At 40.7% G+C, this 23,710-nt stretch overlaps 2 protein-coding genes and 1 long non-coding RNA gene across 5 annotated transcripts in view; 2 read left to right on the forward strand and 1 right to left on the reverse strand.

Annotated features, from left to right (window-relative positions):
- kmt2ba (lysine (K)-specific methyltransferase 2Ba) overlaps positions 1-1,984 on the forward strand; it is a 35,252-nt gene extending 33,268 nt beyond the window's left edge. For both annotated transcript variants that reach the window (XM_085261260.1, XM_085261261.1), the window contains exon 36: positions 270-1,984. In XM_085261260.1, coding sequence (XP_085117386.1) covers positions 270-545 — 276 coding nt within the window. In that variant the 3' untranslated portion in view covers positions 546-1,984. The remainder of the gene's footprint in view (positions 1-269) is intronic.
- Positions 1,985-6,253: 4,269 nt separating this feature from the next.
- LOC146549160 (small ribosomal subunit protein eS19) lies at positions 6,254-17,751 on the reverse strand. 2 transcript variants are annotated; one of them, XM_085262521.1, is made up of 6 exons: positions 17,667-17,751; positions 12,558-12,628; positions 9,908-10,008; positions 8,526-8,709; positions 8,377-8,431; positions 6,254-6,765 (listed from the first exon to the last, which is right to left on the reverse strand). In XM_085262521.1, exons 2-6 carry the CDS (start codon positions 12,626-12,628, stop codon positions 6,718-6,720), a joined length of 459 nt encoding a protein of 152 aa, XP_085118647.1. In that variant the 5' UTR covers positions 17,667-17,751; the 3' UTR covers positions 6,254-6,717. The 2 variants fall into 2 exon arrangements, with proteins under 2 accessions (XP_085118647.1, XP_085118646.1); XM_085262520.1 differs by lacking the exon at positions 17,667-17,751 and adding an exon at positions 12,843-13,177.
- LOC146549161 (uncharacterized) lies at positions 16,532-22,408 on the forward strand. Its single transcript, XR_014890433.1, has 3 exons — positions 16,532-17,176; positions 19,833-19,876; positions 20,711-22,408. It is a non-coding gene; the product is annotated as an uncharacterized LOC146549161 (long non-coding RNA).
- Positions 22,409-23,710: the final 1,302 nt, after the last annotated feature.

The following is a 23,710-nucleotide window of genomic DNA, read 5'->3' on the forward strand; positions in this document are numbered from 1 at the left end:
CCTGGAACAAGTCAGGTGATTAAAATAAAACTTTTTTTTTAAAGGGTTTTTTCTTTTATTCTTTGATCACCAGCTAAACGCACTTCAACATCTTCCTTTTGCTTTCACTTCCTTAAGGCACACTCTCACTAGACTCGGGGGGGCATACCATTAAAATTTAAGGCGGTCAAATTCCTTTTACATCGTGGGCAACATTCATAAGGGGCGAGAACAATGAAACACCTTTAATCCTAAAATGTGAAAGTAATGTGTGTGTTTCTGTACTCCAGGGCATCGGCTGCTACATGTTCCGCATCGACGACTTCGACGTGGTCGACGCCACGATGCAGGGCAATGCGGCTCGTTTCATCAACCACTCGTGCGAGCCGAACTGCTACTCGCGCGTCATCAACGTGGACGGACGCAAGCACATCGTTATCTTCGCATTGAGGAAGATCTACCGGGGAGAAGAGCTCACCTACGACTACAAGTTCCCCATCGAGGACGAGAGCAACAAGCTCTCCTGCAACTGCGGGGCGAGGCGCTGCCGCCGCTATCTGAATTAACCCCCCCTCACCGCTAACCCTAATAAGCTGTCGTAGCTGATGCAGCTCAGGCGGCAAATGAAATCATGAAGGCAACTGTAGCCATATGATGGAGGTCAATAACGCACACAGACCTGAGCCAGTGTTCAGAAGATCAACCTACAGACCCGTGAAGGACGTACACAAGACAAGAGCCATATGTGAAAGCTTGGGATGAAGTCTACACATGCACGCACATACACGATGGATTTATGTACTGTTTCTCATCTACTTCACACTTTGTTTTACATCGCTGACTTTGCTGTCAGCGCCCTTTGCTGGAACTGGGGGAAAAAAAGAAGTGCAAACTGAAGTGACCTAACTTCAGCTGTCTGTCTGTCTCTGTAAATAAGAAGTCAGAGAGCGACGAAGAGGAGAATTTCTACAGCACCTTAGCATGACCCAGCCTTCTCTGGCAGCAGACAGGACTCACTTTTACTATAAAGCAGCAGTGCAGCTCTTTTTACTCTGGATACCACATCTCTCGGAAGCAGGGACTTGAATTAAGTGAATTACAAATTCCCATTCACTTAATATTTTAGGTGCTGATGACATTTATCCCACAGGTTAGTTTTAATAGCGTCAATCGAACCTTTGTGCTCCTCCAGTCAGCCGAAAGCTTCTGTTTTTATTTGTAACGGCACAGATGCTGTGACCCGAATGCTTTTACCCACTGTTACACTCTTTCTTTGTTCTCTTTGTTTGTGCAGTTTGTATGTTTTAAGGCCTACGAGGAAGCATTTCCTTGGTGCAGCATTCAAAAGGAAAACGGTGATCTTTCCCCGGCACGGTCCCTTACAGCTCTTTTTGTACATTTGAACAATAAATGTATGGTCATCAGACTAATGGAAGTAAATGTGTTTGAGCTTTTAACCTTCTCTTTGTAGGCTGAGCAACAGTGAAGCTTATTCCCTTCAATTGTTGTCTGGTTAATCATTGTTTTGTGCCCCCCCACACAAATCTCCCTCAGGTGTTCTACCTCAAAGAAAGAAGTGAGATTTAATTTAATTACACAACACACAATGGAAAAACTGCTTTCTTGCTCTTTAAGCTTTCTAATTATTGAATTTCAATATTAAGAAACAGGTAACATCACTGCTGTTGGACACTTAGAGTAGGTGGTCACCTTTTTTGTGCTTTTTCTTTCTTCCTCTTTTTTTAATTTTTTTTGTTAGGAAACTCCATTGTGTAATTGTGCCCCCGCTACTGGATGTACACAAGGATCTGGGACTTTAGGCTGACTGCTGTAGACTTTTTGTTTTGTAGGATTCATGACTGAATTTGACACAAATCTTTGTTACTGTATCAGCTCACATGGATCCTGTCCTGTACATAGTTGTAAAGAATTTCTAAGCCTGTTGAATATTTTTTTACCTCCAATTTTTTTTTAATTTATGTTCAATAAAATTTGTTCAAAGTTTGCTTTCCTGCTGCTGATTTTCTTAACGCACAAACAGAACCTGAAGGCATTCACAGTGAAATATACAGGAAAAATCACACAGCTGAAGATGTTTGATTAAAAGTAGAAAAAAATCAGACCTGTGGGGAAAAAAAACTGATGATCTATCAGACTGGATTGATCTTGTAGAAACATGCCAGAATGTTATGAACTTATAAAACGGATTATTATTATTATTATTATATAAATTATCATTCAAAGCTGGAACCAGCTTTTTGCATTACTGGGAAAAGGGGGCGTGGTGTCTATCTGTCTATTTGCCTAACTGCTTAGGCACATTCACTTCAGTGCAAAAGTCTTGAACCATATCCACCATAAAATAGGATCTGGAAAGCATCTGACTGACAAAAGGCCTCATTTTTCAGCACGATAATGAGAAAGACGCACAAGGGAACACTCCCAGAAGTCATGGATTGGCCTCCCCAGAACCACAGCAGTGTGATATCATCTTGATGGAGAACAGAACAAAAGTTAGCCAACACCCTGAGTGTCCTTCAAGAAGCCTGGAGAACAATTCCTGAAGACTTTAAAGAAAACACAAGAGCTGCCTAAAAGCGTTCACACTATGTTGAAGAATAAAGTTGGTCACACCAAATATTTACTTTCAAGCTTGCCTTATATACTGAACCATCATGTACATTTGCATGTTTCAATAAATCACTATGCCTATTTCCCATTTTTCTAACACAATATAAAGAAATGAGGGGTGGCTCAAGAGTTTTGCACAATACTGCATATTATGTTAAGTTAATTGGTGATTCTACATTAGCCGTAGGTGTGACTGTGTGTGATTGGTTGTCTGTCTCTCCTGTTCAGGATGTACCCCATCTCTTGCCCAGTGACAGGCAAGAAAAGAACAATAATTGTACATTTTATTTGAATTAAAAGAGTTGAAAAGTGCATGAATGAATTGAGCCTCTGAATACAGGTTAGTGTGTGATGTTGTCTTGAGAACCTCGACACACGGTCTACCATAATGTTATGCCTGGCTCATTTAAAGAAGGAGAGATCAATCAGAGAGAAAGAGTCTAAATAAATATCAATAGTTTTAAAAGTACATAATGACATGTCTGTGAGATGGATATAAACAGCTTTTTTGTCTAATGATTAAAATTAGTCATTGCTAGTTAGAGTTAAAGAAATGCTTGTGCTTTGATGTGGGATTATCGTGTCTCCTAATGCATTCTTGTGGAGGCAGGAGATATGTGCAAAATTAACATTACATCACCCGATTTTCAACCAGTTTTCTACTACCCCAGCAATCTTCAGTGCCTGTGGGAGCCCATCGTTGATGACGCAATCTGCAGGAACCTTATCACTACCGTCCCCGAGGTCACTGGTCTGCGCTGGATCCGTGCATGGAGACACCAGTAAATGCCCAGTGAGTTAAAGCCCAGTGCACACAAAGAGACTGAGGTGGTACACAAGTATGCGCATGAAATCTGAGACTGAGTGCACTTCTTATTAAACTTCACTGGTGCAGGTTTACACTCTAATGGCATCTAATTGAGCATCAGAAAGATGCTCTCACTCTAATATTGACTGTAAGAGGGAGATCCAGCAGTATTGTTGGAGAGAAAACCTAGTCAAAGTGTCTTAGAATGTAACTAAGTACATTTACTTAAGTACTCTGTGATATTTTATACCTCACTTCCGCTACAGTTCAGAGGGAAAGAGAGGAGAGAGGCTTGCAGGGATGAGAGGTGAGGGTGCTTGCCTGTTATCAGGAGCCACCTTGGTACAAAAGGACCAATTGATTGCCTTTTTCTGTTATTCCTGATTGTAGAGACTGAAGAGGATTTTTAATTACAGAAATATAGCACTCAAACAAAGACATCATAAGGACAAGTGACCAAATGTAGCAAATATCTGTCAGCATGGTGGTTTCATCACAATCACATGGGTAACATTATGACATCTGCCATCATCGTGGTTTGTTTGGGATTTAATTTACTCATTGCATGTCAAGAATGTTTTTTTCCAGAAAAGATGTCATCAGTTACATTCAGAAGAATCTTTTATCCATAACTAACTTACCTGATCCCACGTTTAACAACTTCATGCTGTGATGCTTTGAAGAGAAATGTTACAGGTGTTGTCTTGCTCAGCTCAGACAGGGCATCTACTAGTCCTTATACTTTTTAAATACACATTTACAGATAAAATCAAGTGATTCATGTGTCCTTGGTTCAGTTTGGATAGATCTTGAGTGTTTTTAGCCAATTCACTGTGAGAATTATGTGCTCGCAGTGCTGCTATTTTCAGCCGCTCTGCAGATTTACATCATATACTGGTTTGTTTACCATGTGTTCCTGTGACCTCACCCTGTCATTGACATGTTGCTTCTATTCCTCTCGAACCCAGTCCTCATAAAACCTTATCTTATGAGCCAGTTGCTCCATAACTCATGATTCACTCGCTTTTTTCAGCCATTTGTCTTGTGTTAGAGCAGGTATGATGCACTCATTTTACATGGAGACTCACGTTACAGCCCATTTTGATCCTAAGCAGGCAGCACCAGTGAAACTAAAGAAGTTTAACTACATATTTAGAAAAAAGAAAAAGAAGGCCATTTGTAACAGCTTTTCTTAGTTTTTGACGTGGTAAAGAAATGCTGCTGTAGTAAATGAGAAAAATGTGTCAGCATGATTTAAATTGTAATAAATGTATAAAATTATAGAAAAAGGGGAAGTTTCTGTTAGTACATGGAACATATCCTGTTTTGTTTTTTACAATTCAAATTCTTTGAATTGTTGTGTTATTGTGCTTCTAATTGTCACTTTTCTCACACAGTGCTGTTATTCTGTTTGAGATCCATTGTTTGGATCTCTGGGCCAAAGTATTTGGAGTAAAATGCTTGTCTTAAGCTACCTAATTTGATCATCAGCCTGTTAATCTGAATGTTATGGGTTTTATAGATTAAACCTTTCATAAAATAGGTGAAAGTATGCCAATAAGATACATTAGATTAAAGCCTATATCTACAGAATGTACGGGTCTTAGCCTGGTGTTCAGGTCTGGCAGGGCTTGCAGTACACTGGTGCAAACCCTGAAGATGATGAAGAAGAAAGCCTTGCTGACCAGCCTTCTGTGAAATGAATATTTAAGTTTACTGAATATGTATGTCTGTGAAGGTTCTCAGTCATCCAGGTCATCGTAGTCAAAGGAGCTTGCAAAGAAAAGCGTCTGGACTTCTTTAAGTTGCTTGAAGACGTTTCACCTCTCATCTGAGAAGCTTCTTCAGTTCTAAGGTCAAATGGTGGGGAGTCCCAGATTTAAACTTAGTGAGAGTATCACAGAGGGACAAAAAGACCCCCTGATGATCCTCTAATCGCCTGAGCCAAGGTGTGAAACTGGGTGTGGGTCCCAATCAGCCAGGGTTTCGGGTGAGCTCATTGTGAAACCTGGCCCCACCTTATCATGCGAATTCCTGAGGTCAGATGGCCCAGGATGTGAGTGGGCGTTAAGGCGTCTGGGGAGGGAACTCAAAACTGGATTATAGATGGCAGAGAGTTGGTGTCGTAAACCACCGCCTCTGTTCAAAGATGGTCGCTCACAGTGGACGTAAATGGCTTCTTTCACTCCTCTTTCAAACCGTCTGTCCTCTCTGTCCAAAATGTGAACATTGCCATCCTCGAAAGAGTGACCTTTGTCCTTAAGATGCAGATGGACTGCTGAGTCTTGTCCTGTGGAGGTGGCTCTTCTGTGTTGTGCCATGCGCTTGTGAAGTGGCTGTTTGGTCTCTCCAATGTAGAGGTCTGGACATTCCTCGCTGCACCGTACAGCATACACCACATTGTTAAGTTTGTGTTTTGGCGTTTTGTCTTTCGGGTGAACCAGTTTCTGTCTGAGCGTGTTGCTGGGTCTGAAATGCACCGGGATGTCATGCTTGGAGAAAACTCCTGAGTTTTTCTGATACACCGGCTACATAGGGGATGACAATGTTGTTGCGTCTGTCTTTCTTATCCTCCCTCGCTGGTGTCTGGTCTTCTTTTCTGTGCCTGTTTGCTGACTTTAAGAACGCCCATTTAGGATAGCCGCACGTTTTGAGTGCTTCCTTTACATGCGTGTGTTCCTTCTTTTTCCCTTCAGGCTTAGAGGGAACATGTTCTGCCCGGTGGTGTAGGGTCCTAATTACTCAATTACTACATCAGCTGGATAAGCAGCGTCATGAGCAGCAGCTAAACTGAGCAAGAGTCACTCACAGGCCCATATAAAAACTGACATTCAGTCAGTGCTCATACTCATTTTATTCAGAGCATCCTGTATAACGTATATGTGCTCAGTAATACCATTCTGCAAACACAAAGTTAGAAAATGAATAAAAATGTGCATGAGAATTCTTTGCATTTCTTTCCTTTCTACATCTGCTCTCACATTTCTTTTTCTCTCCATTGCTTCACATTCGTAGGCAAAAATACGAACATGCTTTTGCTTTGTAACACTGCATTCGGAGTGCTTTTGTTTCCACTCTGCGCCTTAATGTTACAAGGCCACCGCCAACCTCTGACTGCTGCAAAACATTCATGTATGATATTTGCACTCGCTGTATTTTAGACACATGCATCGCTATGAAGTGCCTCTTTGTGCTCGGTTACTGTCGGCACTGGGTTGATGTGGGAGGAGGGTGAACTTGAGTAAATAAGCGGTAAGGCATAACTGCATTCCTTTTCTCAGGATTCTTATATAACGTCCTCAGATGGCGCTCTGTAAACTCCGCTGTTTCTTGTTTGCTGAGGCAACCTGAGCACACAAAAGACAATAAAAAGAGGAGAGAGGACAGTCGTGCTGATGTAACAAACTGAGAAGCTATACTCTGCACACAAGGCATGCAGTATTTATTTAGAGATCCCAAGAAATATCTCACATATGATTATATGTTTTACATTGTTGCCATAACTGAGACACAACACTAGAGGGAGCCACTTCAACTGTATGCTGCACATCTGGTGCTGTAAAGGGTTGAGCAATAATGACATTTAATTTCTGATGTCTTTGAAGCCCTCTGCAAGTATCAAATGTGTCTACAGTCATGATTTAAAAAAAAGGAAGCGCACACTCTTTCAGTTCTAGAGTTTTACGAATGAGATCATGAAAAATAAATCATCTGGCCCTTAGCAGGTCTTAAAATTATCCAAATACGAACACCTCTATAAAAGGAGATGATGGATTGTATGGTAATAATCTCATAACCCTTCCCATACTGATGCTCTGGAGCGTTCGGGTGCATTAACACAATGCCAAGAAAGAAAGACATCACCTTGGAGAAGCAATTCTTGCTGCCCGTCAATCTGCGAGGGGCTATGACATCATTTCAAAACAATCTCAAGTCCATTTTGCAGTGAGAAAGATTATTCACAAGTGGAAAACATTCATGGCAGCTGTGGAAAACCCAACAAATTCACCGCAAGGTCATCCGTACAAAGCTTGGATAAACTCTCAGTTAGCGCGTTAAGTGTTAAAGTTCCCGACAGCAGAGACCTTCTTTCGGCTGCATATTCACAAGGGATCACCACAGAGGATGAAGCCACATATTTGATTTGGCACAGATTTTTGTCCTTCCTGACGCCACCCTCCGAGGGATTTGTGTCTTCTGCTGGTCTTGAACTGGGGATATTTCGCTTGTTAGCTGAATGTGTAAACCACTGAACACTACAATTAGAAAAACACTAAACACATACCAGCACAGCTCAGGTTTGCAAAGCTACATCTGAACAAACTAGACCTTAGAATTAACAGATGCTGTGCTTTCTTTTTACTATGACAGCAAAAAATAAATGTAATGAGCTTCCATTTATTCTTACCTTTTAAGAGTAGCATCTCATACTGAATAAAAAACAAAAATCATTTTTATTTGTCTTAAACTGGGTCTGAGACACAGCCTTTAAACCAGCTTTTATCCAATTGATTTCTTCATAAACAAAAGGCTTGAGCAGTAGGTGGGTGGGGCTGCTGCATGTCTGAGATGACCACATTAGGGAATTCCCTACTCTGTGATATCGTACAGATCCAAGACTAGAAAAAGACTGAAACTCTTAGCCTGAGCGTTTGGCTCAAAGGAATTACTTTTACATACATGGACCTCAAAGACCATAATGGGTCCACTGTAAAGAGTTATTTAACAACATTATGACAATTAGATATGATCCCCTGCTCACTGTCACTATAGTTCTGCTGAAAAAAAGTATTATTTTTATCCTCTACACCATAAAAATAATACAAATTCTGATTAACCCCTCTCAATTACAGTCTTTAACTAACTGCAGGAATAATATGCACATTACAGAGAATGAAACAACATTTTTATGCACAGATAAATCCACATATGCATGTAGTGCAAGTCTAACAACTCACCTGCCCAGCGATCCTATCCAGGTCTCTCTGACCCTGAGAGGTCAGTCTACGACCGCTGTAAGCACAAATATTTTAAAACATTTAAAAATAACAGTTGTTGTGAAGTCACCACCTCAGAATCACATCGTCTCAGCATTCACCCTTCTCACCCATTGGGATCCTTCTCCACCATCTTGAGGCCCTCCAGAGCTTGCAGGACCTTCCTCGCCACGTTCCTGGATCCTACGCTGAAGTGGGCGGGGCATACGCCGTTCCTCTGGCGGCCACCGTAGATTTTGATCATGGAGCCCACGCCGACCCCTCCTCGCAGGTACAGGTGGCGGGCCGTGGATGCTGGTGGCACGTATCATATACAGTGCAGTATGTTTCAGTATGAACTTATTTTATCATTCAAAATACAAGAAGTCAACATATTTTAGAGCTAATATAAGTCAGTACAGGACATCCACAGGTAAAGGAACAGTGTGCAGTGCATGCGTTTCTATTGAATTTCGCGAATATTCTTTATTCATATAACAAATTTTTATTCCAGGCAGAAGCACAATGTGCAGCATGCTACTATCTCAATAATGGAAAACTAAGTTAACAAACAGGAGAAAGTGTCAGGATTGCAGACCCAGACATGGGACACAGGAGTAAAGCATAAAGTAGAGCCCTTAAATATAAGCATAATAAAGTCTGAAAGTAATCCAAAGCAAAGCATAACTCCAGGCAATCCAATACACAGCTGAGAAGGAAAACACAACACAAATCAGGGATAATGGGACAAAAGATGTTGCACTAAATAGAAACCATCAGGGACAAAAGACCACAAACATAAAACAGGAAATGAACTACACAGAAAATGACCACAGAGACAAGACTGGCAAACAGAGAAGGATCACAAAAGGAAGTAACAAACTTATTACCATCAAAGCAAATAACTAAGGGCAAAAATGACAAAGAGATTCCAATGGACCAGGGAACATAAAACATTATAAACAGAAGACCAAACAACATAAATCAAAACTCAAAAGAAATCATGAATTAATAAAATGACATAATTAAGACAATGTTCCCTAAATCAGGGGCTCAGAAACAAAGAACAGATTTGACTGTACTGCACCTAGGTTCATGGTAGCCACAGTGAAAGGCCTGCCTGTGTTACTCAGCTGTTTGTGTATGATCATAAATCACAAGGATGCCTAAAAAAGGTACAAATAACTCCAAGACCGAATTGTTTTTCCATCTTAAGATGAGATTTCCAGAACCCAAACTTTATCAAATAAAATATATCTTCTGGTTAAACATTTCAGTTCACTGAGTCAATTCAGCTAATGATTGCTTTTCATGTTGACTGTAATCAACTCTGTTTGGGTAATTGTTCGGTGTGTAATTGTTTATTTTGTCTGAGCAATAATTAAAACAGCTTGAGACAGAGAGAAACTGCACATCCACACACTAGAGAGGACTGAGCCTGACATGTTCATGACTTTCATTTACTTTTTATGATTATTTGTCACTCCAGCTGCACGTGGAAACGAAAACCAACCTGCTCTGGTGTAAAACCAGTTGTCGTCACAGGGGGCAAGCTCCTTGTGCCTGGCAAGCTTCACGGTATCAACCCACTCTGGGACCTTCAGTTTGCCAGACCTGAAAAATCAATTAGTAGGTGATGTGATGAATAAAAACAGCGTGATACATATTAAATTGTTTGCTTTTCCAACTCATATATATGATAATAAAGGTAAAGACTTCATCGTGTAGAGTAAGGCAGATTTTTTTGGTCATAAAAAGCTTTGATTACAATTTGGATGAGAGTCAAAGTAAGAACTTCATATTTTATTGCTCTTTGTAGGATGTTTCCACTTAAGTGCACTAACAGTGTACATATTTAAAGTAGTTCTAAGTTAGAAATTTCCATCATGAGAAATATGAAAATACAGCCTCTATTAATCCCATGCAGGCAAAAGTATGGCAGTAGAGGTACAGCAGATGTGCAGAAAGACCAGTGGGGTATCTATTGTAAAATAAAGCACAATAAAGAAAATGAAACAAGCTGGAATTTTGCTTTCTTTTTTCAGCATTCAGGGGGTGTATTATTGTTGTTGCATGAGTCTGAGCTCCCTCTGGAGTACAGGCTGACCTATATAGGATTTTTAAGACTGATACTGATACCAATATTTAACATAGTTAAAAAAAAACTAAGAACCTGATACATCAGCCAATAGTTTTTCTTTCAGACACACAAAACATAAAGAAAATTATTATATTTGTTATATATATTCAAATTACTAAGCTAATATGAAAATGCAGTTTAATCTAGTTTTCTTGTCACAGCAAGTCACAGATTACTCACTGCCACTCAGTTCGGATCAGCTGGTTATCACATTTGTGTTGCCAACATGGAAGTTAGAGAGCGCCCTTTTGTAGACATACTATACAACATCAACACTCAGTGTTTAAGGGCATCTCGCCCCTCTCTTCTTTACATTTTCACTTTAATTTATCGGCTATTGCAACTGTAGCCGATATATCGGCAAACAGTTAATATCAGCCGTCAGTCGGGCTGTACTCTGAAGGTTCACTGGTTGTAAATGTGATTTATCGGCCAGTAAAAACCACACAATAAACACTGACACACACACGGTGGTGAGTGAAAGGGAAACATATGTGAAACTGTTTATACGTGTGAACAAGACAGCAGTGATATACATAGAAAATCAGCAATACTCAACTGAGAATGGCCACATACCACAAGAGAGAGAACATCTGTGATGTGTCAGAAGCCGCACTGAAATACAGCATCATGTCATCATGGCTGCTACTGTGGTTTACTACATTCTGGAGCCCATGTGTGTTTCATTCTTTTACTCTGCTACGGAGACTGAGACCCTTTAAAATAGTTATATTAAATCACTTTTTAACTATGAACTGGATTTTCCTGAGTGACTTACATTTTACAAAAATTTTAATCTAAATACAGAAGACGTAACTGGCCACGAGACTGGTTGTTTCTTTAGTACTATTAAAGTTATACAAATATAATTGTCTATGCATGCATATACATTTTAAGAAATCATCTGTGTGTGTTTTACTGAAACCTAGCTGTGAAAACTATGCAATCAAAACTTCAGGTTCTGATTGTAACCAAATTAGATCTCTCATGTATATTATTTTGGTTTTACTTCCAGTTTTTCTTGTTTTTTTCCTTCATTGTTTTCACCTCTATTTAGTTGTCTGTGCCTGAGCTCTGCTCCCACCTGTGTCTTGTTTGAAATTAGCCCTCTGTGTAAATACACTCCTGTATTTGTGGTCTGCTTTTCTTCCCGAGTTTCTTCCATTCTTTGTCTCCTCGGTATGCCAATCTCTTATTACTTTGCATGGGTCTCTCTAGGAAGTCTTCAAGATTAATGTAATCGCTGAAAAACAAAACTTGTAAAATCATTGCATGTTAGGAAGACTTGTAGCTTTTTTAAAAAAATTATAAATTTGATTTATAAATAAATAAGGTCTGACACAAATTCAATTAAAAAAAATTGGAATATAGTTCAATATAGTAAATTTAGCAGCTTTCCCTCTCAAATCTACAGTTTTAATCATTTCTTTTCACAATCCCACCCAATATGTGCCAGTTTTTTGCCACAAAAAAGTGTCAATTCTTCTTCTGCATTTACCTTTTTATCCCTCATAAATCTGCCAGTTTATTCTAATTTGCGCTACTTTGACGTAAAATTAGCTAAACACTCACAAATTTACACTCTCCGATTAACTTCATCTCTCAAATTGAATTTTTCTTTTCTAGGACGCATAGTTTTGGGTTGTTTTTTTTTGTTTGTTTTTTTTGTTTGTTTGTTTTTTAGCTTTTTTTTTTCCTTCGAAGCATTTCTTCTTCAAATTTACAATTTTAATCTCCGAAGTTTAATTTTCAAGTGTTTATTCTGTTGTCCTCCTCTCTTCCCTCTATCGCCCGTCCTTTAATTAAAATAAAAAAAAATAAATAAAAAAAAGTATAATCTTAGGTGGCCCTCAGTTCGGTGTCTGCATTAATAAACTGTCCTTTCCCTGTGATTCACCGCGTATTGCAGCTGTCTGAGCCTCTGCCCAGCCTTCACAAATACCCCATCATCCCGCTTGATTGACAGGTGGACATCAGCCCGTCATCAGATAAGCGCAGAGGCAGGTTGTGGTGCATTACTTACTTTTTGAGGAAAGCTGACAGTGCTTTGACAAACTCTTGCTGGTTGACATCTTTCACCGTGACGCTGGGCATCTAGAAGGACAGTTGGAGACAGGGGTGAGCTGAAAATGATACACTGTTTGCGGCTTTACGAGCAGAAAATCAGCGCTGATGTACCGTCCGTGCTAACGTTAGCTAAAACTCTAAGCTAGCCTAGCTAAAGTAACTGAAAGCGGGGCAGACACTTCGCCTCTTTCTGTTACTCAAACGTACACCTGTCATTATCATATATTACCAAATATCTTACTTTGTATAGGCCCCACAGAGACGACAGGCAGGCGGTTATGGACTCCCAGCTTAGTGACTGCAGCAAAAAAGGATGCTGAAGAGGGATGGAGGGAGACTGCCCTCGTTTGGAAAAGATGATACCTTATCCCAAACTAACCTCGCCTGCCGCTTAATATCCCAGCTTAATTCACCCTTTAAACCTAAGTAACACTGACGGCAATATTCTCCACTTGTATTGTAATCCTACGGGTCAAAAAAGGTGGCGAAACAATATTAAAAAGCGAGTTTTTGAATATGAGGATGCAGTTTATGAAGTACTCCTGCTGAATCCCAGCAGGGGGGACTGTTGTGGCACCTTTCTTTACACCCTGGCCCACTTCGTGTTTATCAGGATCCTTTTCAGAAAGTGCTCTGCAGTCAGGGGGGGGGGGGGGGGGAGGAAAGCACCAGAGGGCTGGTATCGTCTTAATTTTTCACCTGCAGTGAACTCTAGTTTATGCAAATACAGTCAACGTTGCTTTTATTTGGCTGTCAAACGCTAAATGGAGCTCATTCTGCGGCTGCCGAGCCTGTGCTCCGTGTTTGAAGGAAACACAAGAGTGCATTTCAACGGTTGATCATGACACAACGCATTAGATTTGGAGCTACCCAAGCAGTCAGCATCTGTCACCATCCCCCAAACTAAGCGCTTTGGCCTTGTTCAGAAATATAACAAAGATCAGAACCCATATAAGTCTTTATCAGATACATAACAAACTATTTTATTTGATGGATATTACATTAGGCTTAATTCTATATTGTAATGTTAAAAAAGTCCATCAAATACACTTCAAGGGAAATGATGATTACAGGCTTGTACTCAAGTTTCAAATAAAAATGACTAAAATTGGTTTTGAGCTGAAAGCCACTTAATTGATTAACAATAAAAACAAATGGCTTGTTAAATGTGAGGATTTGAAGCTTTCTCTTAACTTTAAGTCCAGGCTCTTAAGGGGTTTTATTGTCAGTTCAAAAGCATGTGCAGGTTCAAGGCATCTCATCAATACCTTTCTCTGAGGGCATAAAACTTGGGTTTTTAGCGTGGCGCTTAACATTTTGCCGTCTAAAATTGTCCCGTTTAAAAGGCAAAGTGAAATCTTACTAGGCCACATAGTCTCAAGTAGAAAAAAGATTTTTAAGCAGACGTGCAGTTGCTTCAAAAAATGCATTATGTAATCCCAACAAAATGACCAGACCACGTACTTTTCTATGCATACAATGGTGTTACAGAACAATGTAAATTCATTTTTAAAGATGCTTTATAGTTGTGTTAATGAAATATCAAGGTTATTATCACTGTATAAATTAAGTGAAACATTACTTCTATTGCCTCATAATTTGCAATATTTCAAAGAAATGTGTAATATTTGATGACATGGGGGGAAAAAATAACATTTTATGTAATTGCTGCTTACAGGCAGCCTTATTTTAGTTTTTATGCAATGAAGGGCACTTTCAATCCTTTTCCAATGAACTTTATAATTTAAAGTGCCAGCAGCATTACAGTGCAGTAGTAGTGATGCAGAAAAAGTCAAATGTCAGAACAAAAGAAACCTAGGTAGTTTGTTCAACGGGAGTCTTAAGTGCAAGTATAACATAAGTGTAATTTCCATCCACCTTTTGCTGATCCTGTTTAACTAGTGAGTGCTCCTAGCTCCATACTAAGTGGAGTCATTTGTTTACTTTTGGGTTGCACGTCATCCCGGTATCTCCTACTCTCTTACTTTCATAGCCTTGTTGTATTCAATGATATTTGCCTCAAGTGGTTTTCACCTGTAGCTGGAACAATTTCCTTGCGTATTTTTGCACAGTACTGTTCCGTTGTGGATATCAAAGTATCTTCGTACTCCCCAGGCTGACATGCAGCTCTCACTTGGATGTGGCTGGGTTTCTGTTACTGTGCAGTGTGTTAGCCTACCATAGATCACAGGTAAATTGATTTTATATGTATTTCAATTAAGACAAACTATATGACAGGATCTAAACTAAAATACAATAACAATGTAAATGTCCTCATTTTTAGGTTTTGTCAACCTAACAGGGTTCTTAAAGGTTTGGTGCAACTGAAGTTTTAGGTTCTTGTTGTACAGTTTCTAAACCTAAATCTTGTCCCTGACATACATTCATATTTTAGAGAAAGGCTTAACAAACTAAACACTTGCAAATTCACTACCTAAAATACATGAAACTACGATGCATTAAAAATGAATTCAGAATAATTAATTAATAGTACAATGTCTCAAATAAACGAACCCAGTGATACAGTGTACCCTGTCCTTTTCAGGTTGTCACTCACTTTGCGACACCAAAAGGTTGTTTGTGTTCTTCTGGACGTAGCGTTTTCAGTGAGGAAGAAACGTTTCGTCGCTCATCCAAGTGACTTCTTTAGTCTCAGCTGACTGCAGGTTTCCCCCAACCTTATAAACAGTACACTTGCACAATGACTGAAACTAGCCCACTGTCACTTTAGGACAGCAGGGAAAGACGCTAACCACCTCTATGGCTACGCAAGTGGAAGCGGGTGGCTGGATGATCTATTGCAGGCTACGTGCAGTTTTTACAGGCTTTACAAAAAACGGCTTTGTAACAGTTTATTTTAAGGTCCACTTCTTTCTGCATTAATCTCCACTGAGACAAATTAAATAACTAGCCTGACATTGAAAGGGATAAAAGTTGGGTAACCACACTATAAGAATTTGTATACTTTTAGAGAGAGGAGGCGGGGCTAAGCGGCCACTGCAGTGTATGTGTGAACTGTCGAAGAGGAGAGTGAGGAAGCACAGCTGGTATCGGTGTATCAATACTGCGGAAAACACGTATTGAATCCTCTTTCAGCTGTTCAGAACCAATGCATATTTGGACGATGCTCGTTTAAGTCTTATGTGGCAAAGTGCTGAAAATGCAGAACGTTGTGGCTTTCCTTGTCCGTAAAGTCGCATCTTATGTGGCATTTGAGCTAACGTCTTGCACCAGCGTGTGGAAGCACTGTATCTAAATCAAAGCTAGCTAAATGTGTTTACAAATGTGCAGACATGTTCATACACACATACACAGCAGCTCTGCTCTCTGTGTCAGCCTGTCTAAGCGCCTTCCCCTCCCCCCCTCTCAACATCTCTCTCCCCTTTTTGTCCCCCTCTCCTTTTCCCTCCCCTCGCTGCTCTCCTGCCTGCGAGCACTATTTCAAGCCTGTGCTGAGGACAGAGGGAGGGAGAGAGGCAGACGCGCACAGATGCGCAGTTAGAGAGCGAGGGGAGGGGAAGGCAGACAGGATTTGGAGTTCAAGTGCACGTGCAGAAAATGGGCTGAATAGAGGAGAGTCGAAGCAGAAAGGAAACCAGGAAAGGGAACGGCAGGAGCTGGAGACAAAAGACACAGTAGCTTTCTTTCTTCCTTTTCTCTTCAGAGAAAAGAGAAGGTATTAGCCCCATGAAAAAATGAGAACCACAAAATTTGAATATAGCAAGCATAAGACAAAAATGTATTCCAATTCTTGCCCCCTCCTCTTTCCCCACCGCCACACTCCTCCTCCTATCCCTCCCTCCATTAACCTCCAGTCTCTCGCTTTCTCTCCTCTCTCTGGTTGGCTTTTTCTCCCCTCCCACCTCTTCACACACACATGCACACGCCCCGGACTCCTTCCCACTCATTTCCCTCATGCTGTTCACTTTCACTGGAGACCGACCGCAGTAAGCTCAGTTTTTGCCTTCTTTTTCTTTTGCTCGCCATTCTGCTTTTTATACCCTCATATACAGCAGCGGCGCCACCGCCTCACTATGCGTGGCAGCCCTGAAAAACGCAGGCCGTGGATTGTCCCTGCATTAGACTGCATGCCATGTCCTTTCCTGTAAACAGTTTTTTTTTTCTTCTTCCCTTCTGCAGTATATATATTTTTTCTCCTTTCAACTCCATAGTTGCGTTCTCTGTAGAAAATCTTATCTGCATTTTGAAGTTGAAGCTGAGGGGTTGAAGATTATGTCTGAATGGACACATGAAGGAGACTGAGGCAAAAGAATGAGGGGAAAATGGAGAGCATGGCCTTAGAGAGAGAGAAGGCAAGAAAGAGAGCAAAAGAGACGTAGGAGAGTACCGGTACTGGCAAGAAAAACGGGAGGGGGAAGAGAGGACCAGTAAGGGGATAGACTTGGGAAGGAGGGACAGCTGCATAGGAATTGACAAAAATCGCGGGAAAAAGGGGGGAAAAAAACTCCAGAACGAGAAGAAACTGGACTTCTCTCCAAACTCAGACTCGCACTATGTGGCCGCCTTTGATTTTGTTTTCAGACATGATTTTTCATCAGTTCTGATCATTCATCTGTGAGTATACTGTGTACATGTCCTTTTTCTCATATTCTGTCTTTCTTTTCTTCCTCTTCCCCCTCACCTCACTTCATTTTTTCCCCCAACTCTTTTCCTTTTTCTTTTGAAAAATGTGTTCCCTAGGTTGCTAATCCCCCCCCCCCCCCCCCCCCCCCCCCAAAAAAAAAAAAAAAATCCTGCTCCTCTATCCCATCTCTCGCTCCACCTCTCACCTTCTTTCGGCGTCTTTCTTTCCCCCCCCCCTTCTGCCCCTTATCGTGGGTTATCGCTGTTCTCCTTGCCTCTCCTTCAAGGATTACCTCTGCTCACATTTAGATGAGGGCTTTGGAAAGGGATCACTGAGTGCATCCAGTTTTAGGGGGGCCCCTGAATGGGAGGCCAGCACTCGAAAGGAGGCATGTGTGAGACTCTGTTCATGTGTGTCTGTGCATGTGTGTTGTAATATGTTGGAGTGTGATTTAGAGTTAAGGGAGCCGGCAGTACTTACGCATGCGTGGAGTTGCTCGATGATCACGTTTCGTATTCAGGGATTGTGCCATGCTGCTAGTTATAAAAATGTATAGAAATGAAAGCGGAGGTAGTTGGATGAGAAATGAGGAGAATTAAAGTATTGCTGTTTTGTTTTTCATTAGATGTTTCTCTCCTCCCATACGGCTCCCTTTTTCTTTCTTCTTCTTTTTTTTTTCTTTCCCCCCTCCTTCATCCGGGTACCCCCAATCTCTCTGGCTGCTTGTAAAGACAAAACCCAGTCCAAGATGTGATTTTTTTAGTATAAAGATTTCAGTTAAATGGCAAACAGGTTTTTAAACTTTTGTATCTGAACAATGACTTTTGAAGTGCTTAACTTTATGTAAGAGCAGTGAGGTAAGTACAGTCAGACAATTGAGAGACTCGGGATATATAACAAGTCCCCTATCGTCCATTTGCAGTCCATCCAGCCCTGACTACTTTTTTTGCCTGCGGTATTAGCCTTGGATATCTTCTGGCATCTCCTTTCTTTTCCTTAGTTATACATGTGTCTGCTGTTTTTTTCTTTTATTTACATATCCTTCTGTTATGTCACATTCTGTACCACAGTTGCTATCTTAATCCAAGGTATTGCTCCAAGGGGTGCGTATATGTGTGTTCCTGCGTCGTCGTTCTTTATAGATGTGAATGTGCAAACGATAATCCCAGAAATGCTTGATCGTGCAAGTTTATGCTTTTTCTTTTTTCTCCCCCCTTAAGTTTAAAATCCTAATCACCTTTTTGTGCATTAAGACTGCGTAGTTTTGTAAAGTGAATTCAAAACTGTCATCTTGTAGACTGGTTTAATTGTGTAGCCGAGAGCGTTGGATAACACTCTCTATCCTAGTTTGGTAATAATAGTCTGTGACTAAATGTGTGCTCAATTTGTGTGCAATGAGATGACAGCATCACTGCATCCTGCGATCAGCCAAATAGGGAGGGTGCTTTTTGTTTAGCATCATTTCAGGGTCAACCTTTCCATGACCTCCACTGTACTGTAGCTCTTAAGAAAATGAAAGGGAAAAGCCTTTGATGTCAGAATTTTGCTGGATCCGCATATCTGCTCTGGTTAGCAAAAACACAGAACAGGATAGGCTGGCTAAAGCTGCCCAGAGCCCTCAACCTGCTCTTATTTATTTTAAATTCATTTTTCCCCCTTCAACTTTGGCTAAAATCTGCCAAGCATGTTTTGATTCCACTTCTGAGCGGATTTGGTGTCTATTGCCCTGTGTAGTGGGACCCCCAGGTTATGAAATATTACTCAGACAGACCTGGTGTTATGTAATCTTACGTAACTGAGGCGGCAGCTCAGCAGGCTCGTGATCAGGGGCTCTGGAGGAGAAGCTATATGGGTCTGCTTATGGTATGAACTCGCTGGCAGGGTCAACACACTCCTGACTACCTGGGACTTAAAGGAGAAGCTGCACAAAGGATGCTACAGCAACCATACATAGTGCATCAAACTGAGGACGATGACCCAATTTGTAGCAGGTTGTTTTTGTGCTTCTCTTTTAATCTGAAAATGTATAATATAGAAGCCAGTTAATGTTAAATGATTTACTAATCTCTGAATTTTACTTTAAATAATCTACTATCAGACCTTCGTTTGTAATATTGAAAATATCCAGATTATTGCGGTCCCTCTGCTTTCCCCACGATCCTCTACCAGCTCTCCGTGAATCTCATGTGTTTCTCATTCATAATTGATGGCATTCAACCGCAGCATACATTACTGGATCAGAACAGACCTCAGGAATTCCCATGCAAGCTGCCGTTGTAGCAGGTTTGAATTTTGGTGCTGACGGTTTTCCTTTTAACCTGGAAACTGTAGTGCTAGTGCAAAAGAATCGGGCTTAGTGTGAAATGTAAACTATACAATGAAAAGAGACAAAGTGTGCTCTGTAGCAGAGGACTAAAGACCTTGAAATAGTGGCACAGTTGGGGGGGGGGGGTAATTTTACTTTGATATTTTAGCTCTTATAATAAATAACCTATAATAAAATGGTGTGAAATTCTAAGCTGTAGATTCAGATTAGCTTTAAAGGTGAATAACCCACAATCTTTTTATTCACTCACATTTTCCAAATTTCACTACATACTGATTGAAAGTTGTTTCAAGTGATTTACTCTGATTTGTCTCTTTCAGACTGAACCTGAAACAGCCAGATCATCAGGACGGGATTTTAAAAGGTAAGGAAATTTCTTGCTATAAAGGGAGATGAAAGAAGCAAAAAATTCTGTAGTTTGTGCTTTACTGATCAGAGTTTTGCTTATTGGCACTCAGTAGTCAGGAACACTTGGTCAGCCATTTTAGTCTGTGGTCCGATCGAAAAGCCGATGCACCATCACAATAATTGAATTACTCTTCCCTGAGTCATCCTGTTGTGACACAGATATCTGCTAACCATGGGCCTGCGTGAAAGCGGCAAACATGCAGTCTTTAACTGCACATCTTTTTTTTTTTTAAACCAGTTTAGTGCAACTCTTGTCAGCTGGGCTTGATCTTAGTAAGCAACAAGTGGAAGGGTCATCAGTTGGTCATGTCCTGAATATCAGATGCTGTTGAAAAGTGAGAGAGCATGGGTATAAAGACAGGCCTGTGGTCTAGCCTTGAAGCTAGCTTTGGAGATGCCTCACATTACATTTGTGTCTTTGTGCTGATGTCACCCCATGCCCCCAGACCAGCACGAGGATAAGAGCTACATTCTGCCTCTGTGACACAATAGAGCCCTTCTTGCCCTGATATTTTCACAATGTTTTTGCAGGGCCCTCGGTGTGCACACACATGCACACAGTCCTCTGCAGGCAGCACAGGCTGTTGATTCAGAGCTGGTATCGCTGCTGTGCACTTTACCTGATATTACAATTCTCGTGGAAGGTGTTTGCTCAGATTTGTAGCACTCTGCTTCCACGGTGCGTTGTAAATAACACGCTCTCAAAATGACAAATGTTAACGCTGCTTTATGAACTGCGTGCTTTCTGTAGGATGTGTCGATTCAGTGGTGCTCTGGTTCCCTTTTACAGTCCGTACAGTCTGGAGGTGTGACATGGGTTAACGTCTGAGGCCTGGAGGAATGTGTCCGGGTCAGCGCTGAGAATTCCTCAGTCCTTCGAGACTAGGTCACTGCACTGGCAAGAGTCTGCCACCTATTTTAGCATGCGCACTGCTAACTCTCCCTCCCCTCTTTATCTCTTCCAAGTCTGCCCTTCTCTATCCTTTCATTTCATCCTTTCATCTTTTGTTCTACCTTCTTGCTCTCTCTGCTGTCTTTTAGTTAATCTGTCTGCTTGTCTTTCAGTCACACCATCTATTTTGTTGTCCTACTTTGCCTACTGATTTTCTCGCTCTTTGTTCTGCCTTTTATTTGTCCCCATGCACTCGTGCTCGTATTTCTTCAGTTATTCATGCCTGTAGGTATTTACACTCCAGCCGTCATTATACTGTCACTGTCTGGTTTATCCATTCTCAAACCACTCGCCCTCCTTTTGTTTTTCTCACTTTGTCCTTTCTTTCTTGTTTTTTTTTCTTTCCTGTGGCACATTGAGTTCAGTGCTGCAGGTGCTTTCAACAGGGCATATGAAGCACAGAAGCACAGGCTCAACTGGCTTGCTTATTAATGCAGTGCAGTAACATGCATGTGGTGCCTGGTGCTGGTCATGTATGATTTATATGGTGTTCTTACACACAGGCTGAGGGCTTTCATACCAGCTATCAGTATTCCTGAGTGAAGGAGTTTGCAGGCTCACCTCTTCATTGGCTTGGCTAACAGCAGGGGTGACAGACAAACCCCCTGGTACTGAAGTGTTCCCACTGATGGCAGATGTGGTGATTTGACAGTCTGATCCTCACACGCTGGCTGGCTGGAAGCACGCACTTCAGACGTGCAGTTTTTAGACATCATGCAGAGTGCAAGGCACATCTTCTAGACTAGGAATGATAATGAGATTGGGGGTGATTTAAATTTGAGAAAGAATTGATGTTTTTTTTGTTGTTGTTTTTTTTAAAGCAGGTTTTTGATTTGATAGGAAAATACTTTCCCTATATAAACTGTTAGCAACAGCTCATAGTTGATAACGACTGATGAGTAATTGATCATTTTTAAGTAAAATAAGGATATCTGCCTAAAATAGTTGGCAATCAATACAAGAATTTCATTTATTGCACAAAGAAATTCTCATTAATGTATAACTTTTTAGCTCCTTGTCAAAGTGTTTCAATATTTTGCAAACAAGATTTGCTGTCTATGTTTAGCATCCATTTTGTGCCAGTCAATATGTTGGTGGGTCGCTAAGAAATATCTGCAGTTCATTTTAGTTTAGACATTTAGTTTTCTCCTATTTTGATTTGTATGACTTAAATACAACAAATACAATATATAAGCAATTTCAAGCATCTTGGGCTTTAACAATGTTCCATTTTAGTATTTCAACCATTTATAGATAGAATGGGAAGTAAACCAGTTTGTGAAATAAAAAATTAGCTGCAAAAAATAAATCCTTATTTTAGTAACTTTATTTGCATGTTAATTTTTGCACTTTCATTTCAGGAGCCTGCATTAAAACCACTGTACTAAATTAAATAAATCCAGCATGTTGGAATTTGACACCAGATTGTGTGACGCACAGTAAAATTGTATTTACTAATCTGACAGCATAGGTGTAAATCTGTTTGTGTGCACTCTTTGGACTAAAGCTTTGGTGGTTTCAGACAGTGAGGAGAGGTGAGACGTGAGTAATAGCAGTGACTGATGTCACAGACAGCAATGCGCCGCTTTAACTGCCCCCCTGACCCGGCTTTAGGATTGCAGCAGCAGCGTGCAAGCACCCGTGGGTAACGCACGCCAAAGCACATTAGAGAAAGGGACACGGAGAGAGGCAGCGAGGGAACAAACAGAACACACCTCAGGGGGACTGAGAGACAGGGAGACAGACGGGTTGGGTGGGGGGTGTCGGATTAAAGAGGACAGAGAAAAGCTGAGAGACATGGTGAAGTCTGGTTCGCCATGCTGCTTTTTTTTGTTTTCTTTCTTTCTTCCTTCAGCAGACTGTCTGGTTTGAGTTGATGTACTACATCACAGCCTCGGGTTTCACTGTCAACCTCTCTTTGCTGGATTCACTCTGTCACATGTGTTTATTGCAGACGAGTCTCTGGATGTAAAAGGAAATGAGCTGAACAACAAATGTATAATGGTTAAGTAGTCCGATGGGAAAAGGTCAAACATTTGGTCTCTAAGGATTTGCCGCTTTTTTAAATATGACAATTCTAAGAACAGTGATGACACCATTGCACTTTACATTCACAGATGTTTCACTTAGAGCTCACAGGGTAAAATATTAGAGGCCGCTATCATCCCCTTCATGCACTGGTGTGGTGTTTCTTCGTTTTAGGAGGGGAAAAATTGGGAGAATTGGAAAATTTCTTCTGACAAAAGGGCTTATCATTGGGTAAAACCTCAATCAACAGAGGGGTCTGGTGTAATGGTTATGGTGCATACTACATAACTACAACATTAAGTTTAAAATTTTAATTCCTGTCTGTGGGACTTTCGTAGCATATATATCATCACTTTTAAGGTCTAAAAGTAAAGCAATAAAAAAGCAAATCAATTCAAAAATAATTGTAATGTCTCACCCTTTTTTTTTTTTTCTTTTTTTTTTCGTGTCTCACTTTATCTTGTTTATATCCATGGTCACTGTCTGTCAGCTCCCCTCATGGTGTGAAATTGCTAAAGGTGAAAATGCTAGTGCGAGTTCAACAAGGGGATAAATGAGCGACAGTGATGTAGCTGAGGGACTGCTGAGCTGGCTGCCTCAGACATTATTTCCCATGCAAGTCTGATAGATTGACTCCCTCCTGTGCTCCACTGGGTCCATTGAGCACTACGAAATATGCAATTTGTGATGATTCATGTGAGGCAGTAGAAACATTTCTGTAGCTCAGATGCACCGAGAGACAATAAGATGTTTGATCTACAACCTAGAATTTGGTGTCATTACAGTCACACCTACACACCATTGTTTAAC

The sequence above is a fragment of the Mchenga conophoros genome, linkage group LG22 (genome assembly GCF_057382185.1).
Source record: "Mchenga conophoros isolate Kocher_MC1m ecotype Shallow Benthic linkage group LG22, M_conophoros_male_GT1.1, whole genome shotgun sequence".
NCBI classification, from domain to species: domain Eukaryota; kingdom Metazoa; phylum Chordata; class Actinopteri; order Cichliformes; family Cichlidae; genus Mchenga; species Mchenga conophoros.

Excerpts from the sequence above, each read along its gene's own strand:
- LOC146549160 (XM_085262521.1), bottom strand. The coding sequence starts at position 12,628 with ATGCCCAGCGTCACGGTGAAAGATGTCAACCAGCAAGAGTTTGTCAAA. Across the intron at positions 10,009-12,557 it reads CTGTCAGCTTTCCTCAAAAA|GTCTGGCAAACTGAAGGTCC; the intron begins GTAAGTAATGCA and ends TTGATTTTTCAG. Across the intron at positions 8,710-9,907 it reads CTGGTTTTACACCAGAGCAG|CATCCACGGCCCGCCACCTG; the intron begins GTTGGTTTTCGT and ends ACGTGCCACCAG.